The sequence below is a fragment of the Oreochromis niloticus genome, linkage group LG23, assembly GCF_001858045.2.
Source record: "Oreochromis niloticus isolate F11D_XX linkage group LG23, O_niloticus_UMD_NMBU, whole genome shotgun sequence".
Lineage (NCBI taxonomy): Eukaryota > Metazoa > Chordata > Actinopteri > Cichliformes > Cichlidae > Oreochromis > Oreochromis niloticus.
This window is the reverse complement of record NC_031986.2, coordinates 10,777,662-10,795,372: the sequence shown is the minus strand read 5'-3', so window position 1 is coordinate 10,795,372 and position 17,711 is coordinate 10,777,662. Positions and strand designations below refer to the sequence as shown.

General features: G+C 42.5%; 1 protein-coding gene and 1 long non-coding RNA gene across 2 annotated transcripts in view; one reads left to right on the top strand and one right to left on the bottom strand.

The window, feature by feature from the left end:
* The first annotated feature begins 1,990 nt into the window (after positions 1-1,990).
* LOC109196761 (uncharacterized) lies at positions 1,991-16,262 on the top strand. The gene is made up of 2 exons (XR_003216365.1): positions 1,991-2,311; positions 12,787-16,262. It is a non-coding gene; the product is annotated as an uncharacterized LOC109196761 (long non-coding RNA).
* Positions 16,263-16,652: 390 nt separating this feature from the next.
* Positions 16,653-17,711, bottom strand: part of LOC100694035 (lysine-specific demethylase 6A) — a 33,796-nt gene continuing 32,737 nt past the window's right edge. Inside the window, 1 exon segment of the mRNA XM_003440945.5 lies at positions 16,653-17,524. Coding sequence (XP_003440993.3) covers positions 17,495-17,524 — 30 coding nt within the window. The 3' untranslated portion in view covers positions 16,653-17,494.

Genomic DNA, 17,711 nt, shown 5'->3' with positions numbered 1-17,711 from the left:
TCAATTAAGCTACATCACACATAATTATCATTAATCCCAATTTCCGAATCATTAAACACCATGTCAGTCAAAGAGAGGGTTGCATTTTTTCATGTGAAATACATCATTTGCCTCCCTCCATCACTCCATCATTCTCTCTAGCCAAAAATGTGATCACATACTTTAGTTCGTCCACAAGTCACTACTGCAGCTTCATCCAAGCTCCTAAATAAACTCCAGTATACTGAGAATGGTACAGTACGCCTGCTCACCTGTTCCTGATCACATCACCCCTGCCCTCTGGTATTACTGTCTTCCTGCCCCGCAGTGGATCGATTTCAAAGTCCTTCTCTTTAATCACAAACCCCCCCACCCACTTACCCACCTCAACAAACTGTTCCATCACCACACTCCTTCATGTCAACACCACGCAGGACCCCAACCGATCTCCACAGCTCTGCCCCCTCCCTCAGGAAATCCCTCCCAAAACACAGCCTGGGTTTATTTGTCCACAGCTCATCTTCGTCATTTTTGTGACGATTATTTAAATAGAAATTAAATAAATTTGGTAGGTCAGTCACTGCCTTTAAAAAGACTTCCCTGATTAAAAAGTGAAAGATGAAAAGTTTTCCTTTCAGGCTAGAGACCTGAAAGACTACCATTAAAAAAAGAAGACTTGAATTCAACCTGATGTCATCCAATGAGTTTTCTGTTGATTAGTAAGACAGTAGGGCAAAAAAACTGAAAGTTTATTGTCATATTTTGGCTTATTTTCCTACCAAACATGCCTTTTTTTGAGGTGATGCTTCAGGTTTCATCCACCTTTCTTAGTATGATAACAGTCTGGCCTTCAGCCTCTTTTTGGAGGCCATTTTTGCACTGGCAAATGTACACGTGACTGTAATTACACCAAAAAGGGCTCTGAATTTATGTTCCATGCTAATTTTTACCTCCATCTTTCCCGCTAACCACTCATTATCATTGCAGTTTTGAATAGTACCTGTCACCTGTCAGTCAGCCTTCCTTGCTCGTTCAGCCAAGATGTAATCATTGCTCATTACAGAGCTCTGATATTTGCAGCTGCCGTCGCAGGAAACATCAAAAATGTGATAGAAAGCAAATATTTCTTTTATCGTTTTTAAAGCTCTGAACAGCTGTTTCTCCGAGCTTGGTCACAGCGTAGCAGTCTGGGGCCTCTGACCGGCCATTGCTCTGCTGTTATTAGATTTAACCCCCTCGTGACACCGCCACTGGATCACTTGCATTTATTCTCATCCGATGGCTTCTCCGCCTCACACGGCAGTCAGTGCAGGATGAATTTAGATCACTATTTATAACCCTGTTGCAGTGCAGGTTGCTCAGATTCTCTTAATGTCAAAAATGGCTTGAGCCGCCTTCCTTTTCCCCCCTAAATCAGACATTTGTGCTTTTTTTTTTAATTTCTAGAAACTCTTCGAAATTGGGAATATTTCGATTTTTGGGTAAGCCCCCCCCCTCAAAAAAGTGAGCAAATGAGGGTATTTCTGTTGTGTTTAGTTACGCTGAGAACATCCTAACAAGATTAGCTGCTCACCAGAATTGCCCAGATAGCCTGCAGCTACCTTTTGAACCGAAAATCCACCTGGTTTCTGGAAGCGATGGATATATCTGCACCCATTAAAGGCTGCTCTGTGGGAATCGAGATGAGTCACAGGTGTTCGGAGCTCTTTGCTGAGGATGCCTTGCTGCCCTTCTTAAGACATACACACTCCCCCACCGCCACCACCAAAAATGTACTTCAGGTGACACTAAAATGTAGGCTTTTAATGGTCCTGCTGTGTGTAGGCGTGCACACGCACATGCACGCAATTGATGCATAGGGGTGTGGAGTGGTCAACTGATGAGGCAGTGTGGAGGCTGAGAGCTCTGGAGAGTGGTGTGTGGGTTGGAAGCCTCCTCTCCTCGCAGCGAAACGCACACACAAACACACACACACGCATGCACGCACAAAGCTGGGGGAGGTGGAGGCAGCAGAGCTTGCTTCGCTGGCTGTCCATTGATCAGTGAAGAGGTTGGTAGACTTAAAAGATCCGTGTAGAGACTGGTGGAGAGCAGAGAGAGAGGGAAGGATACAGCGAGCAGAGACAGAGAGAAACAGCCAAGGAGAGCTGCACAGGGGGAACACCTCGAGAGCGAGAGAGAGATAGATAGGAAGGAGAAGAAGAAAGTGAGTGAAGAGGTAGAGATGAGGAGGAGAAGAAGACTAACAGAGGCAGATGACTGCGTCTGAGCGGAGGGGAGGGGTGGTGGTGGGGGTTGCCCCGGGCTTTAACAGTCTGGATGGAGCTCATAGGTAAGCGCTTGATGTTTCTGTGTTCCTCAGTGTGATGTACGTGCGCATACAGCCTGGGTGCCCATTTGTATGCCTGTGTGTGTCTCGTGCTGCCCGTGCTTCGGTGTGGAGTCACTGCTGCAGAGAGAGTGAGAGTGTGTGTGTGAGATGAGAGATGCCAGCCGTTTGGCTTCACAGTGCAGCAGCAGCAGCAGCAGCAGGAGTACAAATCTTCCAGGCTTCCTTCCTCTGCAGATGACACCATTCACTCTTGTTAGCTCTTCAATTAAAAACAGCAGCGTGCCACTGGACTGGCATCACTGCTGCAGGATTCATTCAGGCTGAGTGCAGGGTGGGAACATCACCAACAGGCTTGGTAAAGATGAGTTCTGCTGGGGGAAGGGGGGGTTAATGAAATGATATACTGATGCATACAATAGGAGAGACTGAAAATGCATGCACTGGTTACTTAAATGCCCATGTGGCACATTATCCATGAAGCAAAAGGGATGAGCGCACGAGTCCTGTAGCAACTCAGTCCCGATACATGTCACCCATGTGTGTCTACGAGGGATCCTCTTTTTTTCCCCCATAAGAAGGGTGCATGATCTAGCAATGCCTGCAGTCTTGTAAAATGAGAGATTAAGCAGTGAATCACCAGGTGACAGAACACCGTTCACACCAGCATCTACGATTTTGAGATTGGCTTTGGGGGGTTTTTAATCCAAAATGTTCAATAGAAAAACTGACTAAAAAACAGGATGTCAGTGAATATGTATTTCTGAAGCGCTAGGTCTGCTTCTTGACCGCTGATTGGCTGAACTATTGTTAAATGGCCAATAACTGAAACTGTGCAACTGCAAAATAAATAATAAAATAAAATAATAGAACCACGCACCAGAAATCAGCACTCATGGAGGCTTCAAATTAGTTTAATTCTACAACTTGTGCGACATAAATGCACCATTTTTTTCCCTAAAGACTCAGCTTTGGACTTCTTGGTGGTCACATGCTTTCCAAACACCCCCCCCCCCTTCTTCCTCTGAAATTCTCATAAGAAGTCCTGGCTTGGCTTAAATAACAGCCTGGTGGATGTAGAGACCAGCCTTTAAGGCAAGCACACTGATTTAAGGCAACTCTTTAATCCACAGCCACTTGTGGCTTGTTGCTCTTACATATATATATATATATATATATATATATATATATATATATATATATATATATATATATATATATATATATATATTCTTCTTCTACATCGGACCCCAACAACCCCCAAACCCAGACTTCCCCGGACCCCAGTTAGTGCACCACCAAGGCAGCAGCTGAAGACCCCCCCCCAGCACCACCACTACCCCTCCTCCTCTTTTATGATATGGGAAGCAGCACGCGTTGACGTGTCGCGCTGCGCTTCCGACCGCTAGTATCGGCATGCGTCTTGTGCACACACGCACAGTGCTCTCATGGGGACATGCGGCCAGCAGAGCCAGCCACGGTAAGTGGAGCCACTTTTCATAACGACGCTTTCTATCTCCGGGGAAGGCACAACAACTTTCACCGGCCGTTAGTGCTGCTGCCTCAGCCCGTGCTGGGAAAAGCAACTTTAATAGACTTTCTTTCACTCTCTCTCTCTCGTTCGTCGGCACCATTCCGCCGTTCACAGCTTTATCCATGCAGATTGCGCAACGCGGAATGTGATCGGACGGGAAACCGTGAAAACAATACCGTGCTCTTGTTGTTGATATTGTTATTAATGTTATTTATTGTTATTATTTAACACCAGTTTCCTCAAGTGAACGCTCACGCTGGCCAAAGCCCACCTCATCACCTCGGCTGTGCTTTGCTTTTGGCCATGCGGGGCTTCTCCATGGAGCACATTTCAGTCTCACCACTTGGTTAACAAAAAAAAATAAAAAATAGGGGGGCATTTTTACGCACTTTAAAAAAAAAAAAAAAAAAAACCCCAAAGACATATCTTAAGTGCTGCTTAACATTCAAGTTGTGTTTTTCTTTTTGTCAACTTGAATGTTTCGTTACTTTGAGGGCCAAGTGTGGTACTCGGTCCTGTGAGTGTGTGTGTGCTGGGGGGGGATTGGGGGGGCAATGCGCAAAGTGTGTGGTCTCCAAGCTCTCCACCCACGCAGAGACGCACGGTTCGTGCGCGGGCGCACACGCCTGCACATGCACACACACACACACACACACAGGCTACAAGTTGTGTCTGTGTCGGTCGGGCATGGATGTCTCTGAGTCTCAGGAATGCGCCCGGCGTTTTCTCTCTATTTTTCACATTAACCCTCTGATGCATGAATTATGAAAGCCTTGGTCAAGATTTTTTTCTTAAGTGCTTTTATTCTTCTCAGGACATGAAAAAAAATGTTCAACTCTTTTTTTCCCAAAAATATGTTTTTTTATAAAGTTATAAACTTGTCCACTCCAGTGGACTACATGCGCCCGAGCACTTAGCATGAAATACTGTGAATTTACTGTAAAAATGAATTACCTTGTGTTCTATTGTAAATATACAAACACTTGTTTGTTTGTATCCTTTGAAAAACATCTCAGCAATTTTTTGGAACTTTCAACTCATATAGCCCCAATGTTTGGGCGTAAATAACAAGACCATTCAACAGTCCTAGCTGTGAATCCTACACCTGAATATGGCAAACTTATCTCCAACAAGAGAAACATTTTTGAGTCTACACAGTTCTATAATGACAGGACCTCTGTCGGTCACATCCAAAAAATGAAAAAACACTCGGATATACCACCTCTTGTTTCGACATCTGTGGGGGTACATTGCCAGATATTGGTCAACAAGATCAACCCCACCCATGTGTTGATTGTAAAGGGCCACAGAGAAGGGCTTTTGGATCATCATCATCTTTTTTTCCTTCTTGACCCATCTGTTGGCAACATCTTCAGGGGATTGGCCAGCACAGGACGAGATCATGTGGATGACAGAACTGTCGAACCATATAGCCTGTCATATAGCCTGAGGTTCCTGCTCTCACCCATACCTTCACTCCCTGGACTTATCACTGGACTTATCACTGAACTCACCATCACTGCACTCATCAATGAAATCATCATCACTGGAGCTGGATGGAATTTCCTGGACTATTCTGTACGCTGCCTTATTCTTTGCTGCATTTGAAGTCTACAAAATATGATAAAATAATTATTATAGTAACTCAAACTACAGCTGATCTGCACAAAAATATATATTTTAAATGAGTAGCTTATAAATTTAACAATTATACGCTTACTTATAACCAAAACAGTCCCAAGAAGTAGTGAAGCAATTTATGACTTATGTTAAAAAAATATAGTGGGTAATGCATGATGTCCACTTCATTGGACACATGGTTAATGGTAGTTTTCTACATATTAGACATAACAACTTCTTATTCCAAACAGATAATATCCTTCCCTAGATGTTACTGCATATCATCATATTTTTTTTACCTGTTGGGCTCTTTTAGCATAGAAGGATTGACAGGATATGCCAGCAGTGGTCGGCAGGGGTGACAGTTTGTCTGCCATCTTTGATTCAGAGGAAATTTACTTGCAGTTGCACTAACTGAACACTGAATTGACCTCAATGGAGCATGGCAGCAGAGAGCACTCTAGAGGCTAATATGCAGTTCCACCATAGAAACCAATGCATTAAAGAGATATGTACGTCTTAGTAGCTGTCCACTCCAGTGACCACTATGCATCAGAGGGTTAAGAGCAGTTTGGGAACCGCTCTCAAAGCCGCTCTCAGAACCGCTGCCACCGCCGTCAAAACTCTGACACCAAGGCACGCAAATCCGGTTGCGAGTTTCAGAATAAGAGCCGCACAAACTCGCAATATTGACACAAAATATCATCACATTTTTTTCCTTATCCAGTCAGTACATTACATATACCGTATTTATATTATTGCTATGAGCAAGTCGTTTACTCTTAAATAAGATTATAATATAGTTAATTTTATATGTTTGCTTTGAAATTACTTTACAGCTTAATTAATAAATAAAATAATTCAGCCATTCTACTATCAATTAATCAAGTCGCCTATTGAGTTAATATGAATAATGACATGTTTGGACTGTAGTTATTTTTGGTAATACTAAATATATATCATATTATTCATTTCCTATTACTAAGTATGCTCGTCTCTATATTTAGTTTATTTCAAACCACAAAAAACGAAAGAAAACAAAAACGAAAGAAAAAACTCTTAAACACATATAGTTTCCGGTTTATTCCGGGTGAAATTCATTATGCTTTACACTAAAGAGGGAAGGGAGGGGGGTAGCCCCTGCCTGGAGAGGAGAGAGGGGGAAATTCTTGTGTTTTTGGTATGCGATTACCCAGCGGAGAACCCATGACTGAAAGGGAGGAGGAGGAGGAGGACCGGGGTTGAATTTAGGATACATTCCTTGCCTTCCTTTTTACGGTAACCACATTACTGGAGCTGCTGACATGCTGCCTCCTCACATGACACCCCTAAGCTCCCAGCTGATGCGTTACAACTGGACAAAGCGAGACAGATGACCTCAGCACCGACAAGTATGAGTGCAAGAGAACTACAAATGTCGATAATAATAATAATGATAAAAAGTTTGCAGTGATTTCACAAAAAAAGACTAAAAATGGCCAAAATTCCAATCTGTGTCCCTCTAAACACTTCAGACCTGCTTACCTGAACATCCAACGTGTGATGTTAATGAGTTTACCTCAGATGTTTAGCTGAGTCAAATGATTTAGGGAACGTGTAAAAATTACTCCTTTGGAGATTTTTAATAAGACGAAACCTGATTTTATTTGTAGAATTGCATTGAAAACTTGCTAACGTTAAGGTAAACGCTCTGTTTATTTGATAAATGTCTGATATATTTAAAATTATGGGGAATTCCTGGCTTAAAATGACCATTTAGAGAAATCGTATTCAGTTCTTGCTAGCTGTAACAAGCCATATTTAAGATTTTCCTCTTAAAGGATACATTGGTGATACAGTCTAGCTTCTTTGGATATGAAACCCTGTCACAACGACACAAGGTAACAATTCATAAAACAGCCCATAACTTACAGGTGTAATTCACCTGTAATTAAATGGAATTTCAGTGTATTTTGTTTGAAATTACAATGTAATTTACTTATTTAAAATACTTAGAGTTAGTAGGGTAACAAATCAGGTTTTTACAGGAAACAAGTAATTATACTTTAAGTCATTTTAAGTAATGCGTAATTTCCTCATAATTTAGCAGAAAAACAAACAACATCTCAACCATGCTGTACTGTTTGAGGCGACGGCCGTATTATGAAGTGACATAACCTTGCCCAACTTCTTGGTATTTTACAGAAAATTAGGTAAGTAATGTACAGCGTGAGTGAAATAAAAAGGCCAATTGAATAACAGAAAATCATTCATGCACATCAATGTAATGATTATTAAATAACGATGTAAAAAAAAAAAAGAAAGAAAGAAAAAGAAAGATGGGCATGGTCAAGTCACCCTACAATACACCCCATGCCCCCAAAAGTACAGCATATTTACAATGTAAAATGAGGGAAAATACTTTTTTGTTTTCAGCTAAATTACCAGAAAATTACGTACGAATTCAAATTACTTACACGCTATTTAAATGAACTTTGTTTCTTGTAAAAACTTGGCTTGTTAACACCTTATTCTATTGGACCTACCTTTAAGGATTTTTAGATAAAAGTAATTACATTGTAATTTCAAATAAAACACCTTGAAATTGCATTTAGTTGCAGGGCAGGACACGAGCAGGGTTACAACACATGCTTTTTGCCTGCTTCATGGATCGTAGCGGGTCATGACATAGGCAAAAAGCATGTGATGTAACTGTTTTCCAGCAGCTACACTTGTGCTGCAGTACTTGGGAAGTTTAAAGACCTTTTGCTCCGTAAAAATAAAAAAAAATAAAAAATTCATAACCATCCTCCAATCTGACCACTCCCCTTTCTGATAATTCGAACACAGTCCCTTAAAAAAAGCGCCCTGGTTCATTATTTCAATCAATTTTCCTTTTACCGTTAACGTCTGCCTACGAACCCACAGGTGGTCTCGCACACACACACAGACTCTCTCCGAGGCCGGCTCAAACGTCAGAATTTTAGAAATACAGCGACATTACATCTGACATATTAAATGGAGCTTGCCAAATTTGCATAAAACCAGCAGAGCTCTGGCTGGCTGTTCTTCAGCGTCTCTGTCGAAGCCATAATCGCCCACTCGCTAACAACAATTACTATAATGGACTGATTGTTGGATTATACCACCAAAGTGGTTTTAGCACACATCTGCATAATTGTTCTTAGCATATACGCGCTCGTGGGCTCCTGGCTGCCATTAGCTGCTGCAGAGAGGAGGGTGATTGAGGAGTTGTTGAAGAACGGCAGTAAATTGTGTACCAACTGTGTGGGTGTTTTTCCAACCTGGACGAGAAACGCACTTTTAAAGCATCGTCTAGTTAAAGATCGGATTTAGATTAGAGCTGTTGCTGGCTGGTAGAGCTGCTCTGCATGGGGGGCAATCCTGTTGCAACCCCGAGAGGTCAACTCACGGTCCTTGAGCAAGGCACTAAACCTAGAAAATGCAGGCCACTGAGTGAAAATGCATGAATCAGAGGGAATTTTGGGATAAACAGCAGCGTCCTGAGTCAACTTTATAAATAAAAGTTCAGTAATAAAGGTTATGCAAGGAAACGTGTCATGTGGTATGAGTGATGCGAGGAAGCCCAGGGCCAATCGGTGACAGGACGCATCACCGCTCCTGGATTATCAGTGGGGTCGCTCCAAGAGTTTCCCACACTTCAAATCCATCATTTCTGACTCTTGATTTAAAAGCGACTGTTAATATTAAACATACGTTCAAAATTCGATGCAAATCAAAACGTCCTGCCGTTTCAGTGACGTCGGCGTTAAATATCAAACATTACTCATGCTTTGAAAAGTCAACGCATCCAGCCCAACGAGTGCGCTGACTTTGGTGGCTCAGCCTTTGATATCCAGCGCTGGGAAACAAAGTCGCGCTCCCTCTTTGTCAGAAATCACATTAGTGAGACTGAACATCACGTGACCAACAGATGGACAGACACATCCGTAGTACATGGGGGACTGTAAGCAGCATGAGCCAGATCAACAGCTGAACCCAGCTTTCCACTCGCAGTCTCTGTATAAACATGCAGCGAGGCTTCAGGAAAGGAAGGGAGGAGGCGGTGTGGGGGGTGCTGGATAGAGCAGCAGTGAGAAAATCTGCCCAGATCTTTCCTCCAAAAAAAACAACTGATGATTTCTTAATCAAATTGAGCAGTGAAAGATTGCCCCCCCCTTCCGGCCTGCGAGGACACCTGAAACCTGCAGCGCGGAGGCCGCTTCATGTCCTCCTCATCCTCCTCTCATTCCCCATCTCTTGAAAGCAGGCCAACATCCCACACAGACAAAATCATGCTCCCTCTTCCTCTCCGCTTTTCTCTGAACAGCACTCTGTGCTAATTACTCTCCGTTTCCATGGCAATGGGTAGCACCTCGATGTTTTTTCCTGTTTTTTTTTTTTGTTATCTTGGATAGCCCATCACAAACATGCCTCGCATCTCTTCATTTGATGGAGGCCACGGTTTACGTCTCATCTTGGTGACTTCAAACATAAAGCTTTTATGTTTTTTTCATGCTTGCGTTTTATAACAGTATCAGTCTGTCGTCACTGACATCCACTGATTTTACATTTGGTCAAGTAGATATAAGAGTTAAGAGTAATCATGTACATGGCTGCTATTTATCTGCAGGCAGTTTCATTTGAAATAGTGCTAAAGGGACATTTCACCACAAAATGAGTTTATCCATATAGAAAGCGCTGATGTGAGATGCCTCTTGAATGTGGGGTACAGTTGCTCCCTTATTCTCACAGCAGATGGATGCATGTTTGGTTTGGCACAGATTTTTGTTTTGTTTTGTTTTACACAGGATACCCTTACTGACACAACGCTCCCGTATAGCTGGGCTCAGGATCAGTTGAATAAGGGGACACTAACTATCTCCTCCCAGTCTCAAACCAGGGATCCTAACAGGAAGGAAACATGAATGGCATCCCCCACTTCCCTCCTCAGCTGAGCTGCAATGTCAGCTAGTTGCTACTTTTGGTTGGTGGATGAAACTGCTCACGGCAAGCTACATTTGTTTGAATCACTGCGTCCTTATTTCTGGAAATACACACCAGATTACTTACAGTGCTTTGAGTGCCATTTGGCGTGATGTTCACCCCCAAAAATGATCCCTTTAAACAGGACCTGCAAACCTGCTACTTCCAAGTGGCAACTCACTATGGTAACCCAATATTCCTGCAAATATTTGGGGGGGGTTTGTGTGCAAACAGATTCATGGGCAGTCGTGAAACTCTGAGGTCTATACAGATTTTTGCAGTTCTTGTGGGTTCTTGCAATTCACTTCATTTCAGTTTTTTTTAATATAACCACAAATCACAACACCAGCCACCTCAAGTCGCTTCATATTGCAGGGACCCTACGGTAAAACAGAGTAAACCCCAATAATCAAACAACCCCCTTAGAGCAGGCACTTGGCGACAGAGGGAAGGAAAAACTCCCTTTTAACAGGAAGAAACCTCCGGCAGACAGGACACAAATCAAAAAGATTAATCTTCATAATGTTTAGCGCGTTCTGATCTTAAAAAAGCAAATATCAAAAGCAACAGTTTCCAGTCGGTATTACCAACTGATTAGCCTAAAGCATGAGGCGCTCTTAATCGAATGGGAATGTTTCATCTGGCTCCCTCACCCCTCACAGCTATGAGCCTTGGATGTCACACATTAAGCTGCGCGCAAAGTGAGTCACTTTGACACAGTCACACGTTTCTATATATACATGTGCAACTCTTGGGAGGGGGGTGAGGGGATGGTTACTATGAAACAAGTCAGAAAACAGCAGTAGTGGTAATTACAGAAGCAAGGAGAAGAAGCAAAGTGAAAAAAAAAGAAGCTTTTGAGTAAAATATGAGGCATAGGGAGGGGGATTGAGAAAATGATAACCTGAGGAAACGGGGGGGGGGTATCGCGGTCTGAGAGGCCCACCATTCATTACTTATTAAACAGAAAGGAATGTGATGCTTTTGTGTTAAGGCTGCAGTCGGCCATTTTCCATTTAAAGGGCTAAATTTGACACAGAGCTGCACAAATTTCAAATCTACTCGCTGCTTGCACTGTTTCCAGATCGAGCTCGCATTTACTAAACCTGCTTTGTTGTTTTTCTGTAATCTGCATTTAAGTAACGTCATGCTCTCACATCAAAAACGTGGTTGCACTCCATGACGCTAAAGCTACCAAAAAAAAAAAAACAAAAAAAAAAAGTGGGCTTGCTTCTCCTCCTTCGCACATGCCTTCATACCACATTATCTTCAATGACCCTGGGTTTTATGAATGGGCAGCGGGAAGCTCCGCCATTGGCTGACAACGACGGCCAATCGGGAAGGATCATTTTGCAACAGAAGTGGGAGTGGATGAATGGACAAGTCACACATTTTTAGAGGTCAGGGCCCTGTGTGTGTGTGTGTGTGTGTGTGTGTGTGTGTGTGTGTGTCAGTGTGAGTCTCACACACTGACCTACTTGGTTTATTCCAGGCATCTATACATAGCTGTGGGAAACACAGGCAGACAATCGGCCTGTTTAAAATTAGCAGTCAGGGCCACCTGTCTGTTTCTCACTAAAGCGGAAATGCCAGAGAGGGCAGAGAGGAAGGTAAAACAGGGTGGGAGTGGGAAGGGGTAGGGACGGAGGGGATATTGATCACTCCACTAATTTAAATCTCTCTCGCTCTCTTTAGCCCCTGCTGTGACACAGGGAGACATTGTTAGGTAGGCAGGATTTGAGGACCATTGAGGGGGTTGGTTGGTGGTCCAGGCTATGTGGAATTCCTATAGGTTGTATATATAGGGAAATGAGAGCAAATTGTTACAGTTTAGTGTACTTAACCATACTGTATGTTAAGGAAAAGTGGTGGTGGGGGGTTGGCAGAAGGATGAATGGAGGCAAAGTAGAGTAAAAAATAAAAAACCTCAGCCCCCCACACCCTTTCCTCCCCCTACACTTTTTAATTTTAACCTTGTAGTACAAAACTGACATTTCCTCCCTCGGTCGTGTCAAACAGCCAACAGGAAGTCTCCGTCTTCTTAACTGACATTACAGCTGGCATCTTGTTTCCTAGAATCACGATTTTCAGCCCACACTTGGTTTTGTTCCTGTGCGCCTCCGCCAGAATAATAGAGTTTGTGGGTGTCGAGTAAAATGTTTCAGAGAGGCACACTGTACTACACTGTCCAAAATACATACAGCACGTATAAGCACCACTTTTTGCCTGCTGCTGCTTCAAATGTTTGCCGTTGTTTGAGTATGAAACAAACAACAGTATAAAACTGTCCTCTTGTCATGGTTGCCGTTCTCACCCAGACATCTTTTTTTATTTCCAGGGCTCCTGTCAGACTGTCAAACAGAAGAGTCGAATCTCCGGGGAAAAGGAGGCGCAAAGTCTTCCTGTGTCCATCTGTGGCAGTCAAGATGGACGCTGACAACCAGCCTGAGCGGGCTCAGTCGGCCATCTTGTTTTCAGCGTGGGTGCAAAGGGACTGTGTGCTGCTTAAGAAGCAAAAAAAGAGCGAGACAAAGAAGGAACTTTAACTCTTTTCCCACATGTACCTGAACCAGGTTAAACCATTGTTCTTTCGGTCTGTGTGTCCCTTTCAGACAGAGCAACCCTTGTAGCCAAATGCTAACATACATTCAATATTTAAAATACAGATGTAGCTGCTGTGATGTCATTCACTGGTTTGTGAAACCCCTTTTCGAAGGTTCAACTTGCTGTCACCATTTCATTTTTTTGTACCTAGCAGTAATGACAATAAAATGAGAAGATGGAGTGCTAAGTTAGCAAAATATATCTATAAAACTACTAATCAGTACTAAGTAACAGACTAATAAAGAGCTAGAATTTCACCCACCAACACTAGAGCCAGCTTCGTGGATGGCCTGTTAGCAGAATTTAACAATATATGAAAGAACATCAAAGGCCCAAACAGGTTAAGAGGCCCAGTTTTGATGCAGATTAACTAAAGTGAAGCCTAGCATACAACTAGCAGCTACAGCTACATGTAGCTATTAATTTCTGCTCTACAGCTGGATATTTTAAAATGGAAGTCAACAGGAACTGACCACAGACAGTCTAAATATAAAGAGCTTCTGAATCAGAAGAATTAAGGCAATGTGGAAGTGCCTAAACCAGTGTCATATCTGAAAGCCACAACATGGCGATAGCTGTAGCTACAAAAAGACTTCCAGTCTTATAGAAGTCTATGGGAAAACGTCTTTCTGATGTGACCTCTAAACACTTTCATGCTTAGTTTATGGTTGCAGTGACTCATTTGGGGTCATTGAATAACAAGTGTATTTCAAAAATCATATTTTGCATTTCAGAATTGAGTTTTATTCAGGCTGTGCTCATTGGCTTAGAGATTCAGATTTGTGAGCCAAAAAACAAGCAGTTTCACAGCGAGTCTTATCCCCTTTCACCACAAGATGGAGACGGTAAAAATACTCATCTTGAGGCTTCAACACGGGACTTAACAAACCAGTACCTGGCATTACAGTAGCTAGATCCATCGTTTATACTATCGATCACCGGCTTCCACCTGTCAGTCAAAAATTAGCAAAAGGGTCCAAAAGTGTTTTTGTCCCAAGGTATAAACACGTTAATTTCTTCTGTACAGTTGGGCATTGTCAATAGGTATTGACTTCCTTTAGTAGACTTCAACATGAAGGACGTTATACAGATGTCAATAATTCAACATGTAAAGTAGAACTTGCCAAATAGGAAATGCTGCTGCTTGATGAAATGTCAAATCTATAGGATTCATCCTAAAGGGAACCATGAATTTTGCACTAGACAGTTTGCACGTTTGACAGTCAATACTCACTTTAGAAAATAGTGAATCAGGCCCCGGTCACTCAGGTCTAGAGACCAGTCAGTGACCATCTGGCAACCTACAGTTGGAAAGCAAAAAATAGCATATCCAGACTGGTTGCTTGAACTTTACAGCAGTCGCTGGGAAATTGATTGCTAAAGTCCCCAGTAACGCAGGCCTACAGACCAACAGTCGCTAGAAAACAGTGAGTATTCCCCAGCTGTTTGGCAAAAGCTTGTGACTGCTCTGGCCCCTAGCACATTACGGCAGTCATAGTTTGAATGGAAGTGATGGACTTACAAACATTGGCCAGCTGCTCTCCAACCTGTAGCAGAAGTGTGAAAAAAAATGCATCAAAAACCTTAAATGAAGACCATCTGCCTTCAAAGTAAAAGTTGGCAGACCTTCTCCATTTTCAGTTTGCATCTCGCTTTTTTGAGTTTTCCTACCGCTCAGGCTAATAGTTAGCCAGTATGTGCATGTGAAAAACTCCAGGTGACCGTGGCTATCACTGGGAGGTTTTTGGTGCAGCACCTTCTTTGCAACCAATATTGCCCAGCAATAGCCAGCAACCTCCAGGAACCACTGCCAACCAGCCAGGGAATACACATTTTTCATGACTGGAAAAGTCAGAAAAGATTAGACAATGAAACAAGTCTGTACAGCAGAAAAGGGACTAACTGGTCTAAAACACATCGGAAAACACAAACACCAAAAATGACTTCCTCGCTGTTGCAGGGAGTGTAAAAAGGGTTGTTGCACTACCAAAGGATCTTATGTGGGAAAAAAGACTCCTGCGAACAACCTTTTTGCAAGTTGTCCACAGAGGAAATTGGCAGGGTGAAGGTGCAAGCGGGAAAAGGGTGTCTGCCTGTTTGCAGCATTGTTAGTGGCTCTGCTTCTATGTAAAATGAGTGTGTTCAAGTGTATTACCTCTAATTTTCAAGGACTTTGTGTTGGAACATTATGTTAAAAAAAGGAAAAGTGTTTTGTTTTTTGTTTTTTTTAATTATTGATGTGTGACTGTGTCATTACAAACTGTATCCACATCCTCACCTGCATTACATCCGCAGCAGTCTGAAGCAGCTTGAAGTCGTTTCCCCTCCTCATCATTTCCTATCTCGGCTGAACAGTGGCTCCAGTTTTGGCTCCAGACGGAGCTGCAGAGCCACAGGGCACCCAGCGGTTGCTCAGTAGTCAGTGTAGATCCTGTGGGGCTGGCAGCAGCTACATCTGGCTACTGGGTCTCTGCTGACAGCCGCCTTATTCTGAATACAATCTTTGATTAGGTGATTTTTAATATATTTTGCTCTTCTTTTTTTTTTTTTTTTCTTTTCACTGACATTTGAAATTCCTCATCAGCAGGATTAGTGTATTATTTCCTGTTTGAGTTTTCTGTGTAGCTTACACCCTTTTCCTGTGATCTCCTCTACTACGCACCTTTTAAATTTCTAAGAAGTGTCTTGAATAACCACCCACTGGGTGGAGAAAAGCCTCAGGCGGAGTTGATCCGATGCCATGCGGGGACTGTGGAGTTTGTTTCTCGAATAAAAATAAGAGAAATTCTGACAACCTGGGTAAGTTCTGAACCTGGCATACAGTGTAGGAATCTGTGTGTGTCAGTCTACAGCTACATTGTCTGCTGGGTTTCAGGACTCCACCCGACACCTGCATTGTTTCATGTATTTTTACTCCTACTGAATGTATACAAATGCGCTTTGTATGTTCCAGGAAGCCAAAAAACCCCCAACAAAACAACAATAACAAAAAAAAACAAGAAAACTGCAGATAATTTGTCAACTTTGTGTTTATTGACTCATCATAAAACATTCTTCAAACAATAAAACAATTTTAAATGTCCGTTTCTGTACAACGCTTGCTAAGCAATTTATTTATATATATATATATTTATATTTATATATATATAAAATGTAAAAGGAGTCGTGTTAAAATGACAAAACTCCTTCAAATTTAATGGCAGGTACTCTGGAAAAAATAACAGCATTCCATCAACAAATATTTTCAAGCAATAAATATGTATTTATAAATAGTGTAAATTTACATCAAGATTAGAAACATAAAACAAAAAACAAAATCACAAATTAAACTTAATTCCATAAGTCTATGTGCAACCCATTTTCTTTGTGACTTGGCTAGTAAGTTTTTTTCCCGATTTTTCTTTTTTTCCTTTTTTTTTTTTTTTTTTTTAAACCTAAGAAACAAAAACATCAAAGCTTTGAAAAGAACGAGACGAAGATAAAATACATAAAAGCTGTGAACAAAAAAAAAAAAAAAAAAAAAAAAGGGGGGGGGGCAGAACCTAAACTCACCTAAATTCTTCACATTACAATTTTTTTTTTTTTTTTTTTTTTTTTTGGGGTGGGTGGGGGTCAGGTAGGGAGAATTCTGCTTTTCCAAACTCTTAAAATTACTATCTACCATAGAAAAAGACCAGTTAGTCTAGTGCTCCTTAAAGGGGGAGGAGGAGGAGGAGGAGGAGGGTGGACTGAAGAAATTTCTTTTTTGGAATGGGAGGGGGAAATTCTACACACACAAAAAAAAGGAAAAAAAAAAAAAAAAGGAAAAAAAAAATCATCCAGTCATCGGAATAGAAAACAAGGAGAGAGAGAGAGAGAGAAAGACGGGTTGTCAAGTCAGTAGTCTTTTACGGGTGGTGTTGCCAGTTGGGAGAGTTAACAAGTATCTACAAAACACCCCTGCTCCTTGTCCCCCCCACCCCACCTTCCCCTCCCTGTTCCCAATCATCTGATTAAGTCCTCAATTAAAACAGGGCTGAACCATTGTCTCTAGAGGAGGAGTGGGGAGGGAGGAGAGGTGGGTGGGTGGCCTGGCAAGGCGGAGAACAGGAGGAGGGGGGAAAGAGAGAAAACAAGAGTCCTGTTATGGAGCTCGGTGTGGCGCCCTCTTGTGGAAGGCCTTTCGCCGGGCTCTTTGTACAGGGGTTGCATAGACAGACACGCTCCGCCGCCTCAGCCTCCAGCCGTCGCTATGGAGACCAGCCATACAGAAGGGGCGGCAGAGAGGGTGGGTGGTGGTGGTGGTGATGGGGGGGGGGGGGTCGGGTAGAGTCGGCCTTGGCTTTCCTGAATATCAGAAATGGTCCGTGTATGTTTGTTCTTTCAGTTTTTTTAGATCTCAGTACAAGTTCCTGTAAATGGGCTTCATGGCTCCACAGCAGAAGAAGAGGAGTCGCCTAATGTCAAGACGAAGATGAATGAAGAGGAGGGGCCTGCGCAGAGAGAGAAGAAGAGATGGTACAGAGCAATTATTCCTCAAGTCCTCTGCAGTGAGCTCCCGCCACTGCTGATGTATCGTACGGGCTAATATCGGCCCTGCTGGCTAGCTATCGGCAAATAAGATAGCACTTATCGGCTGTGTGTAAATAGTACTGATATGAGTTTTGGGGGCACTGACCA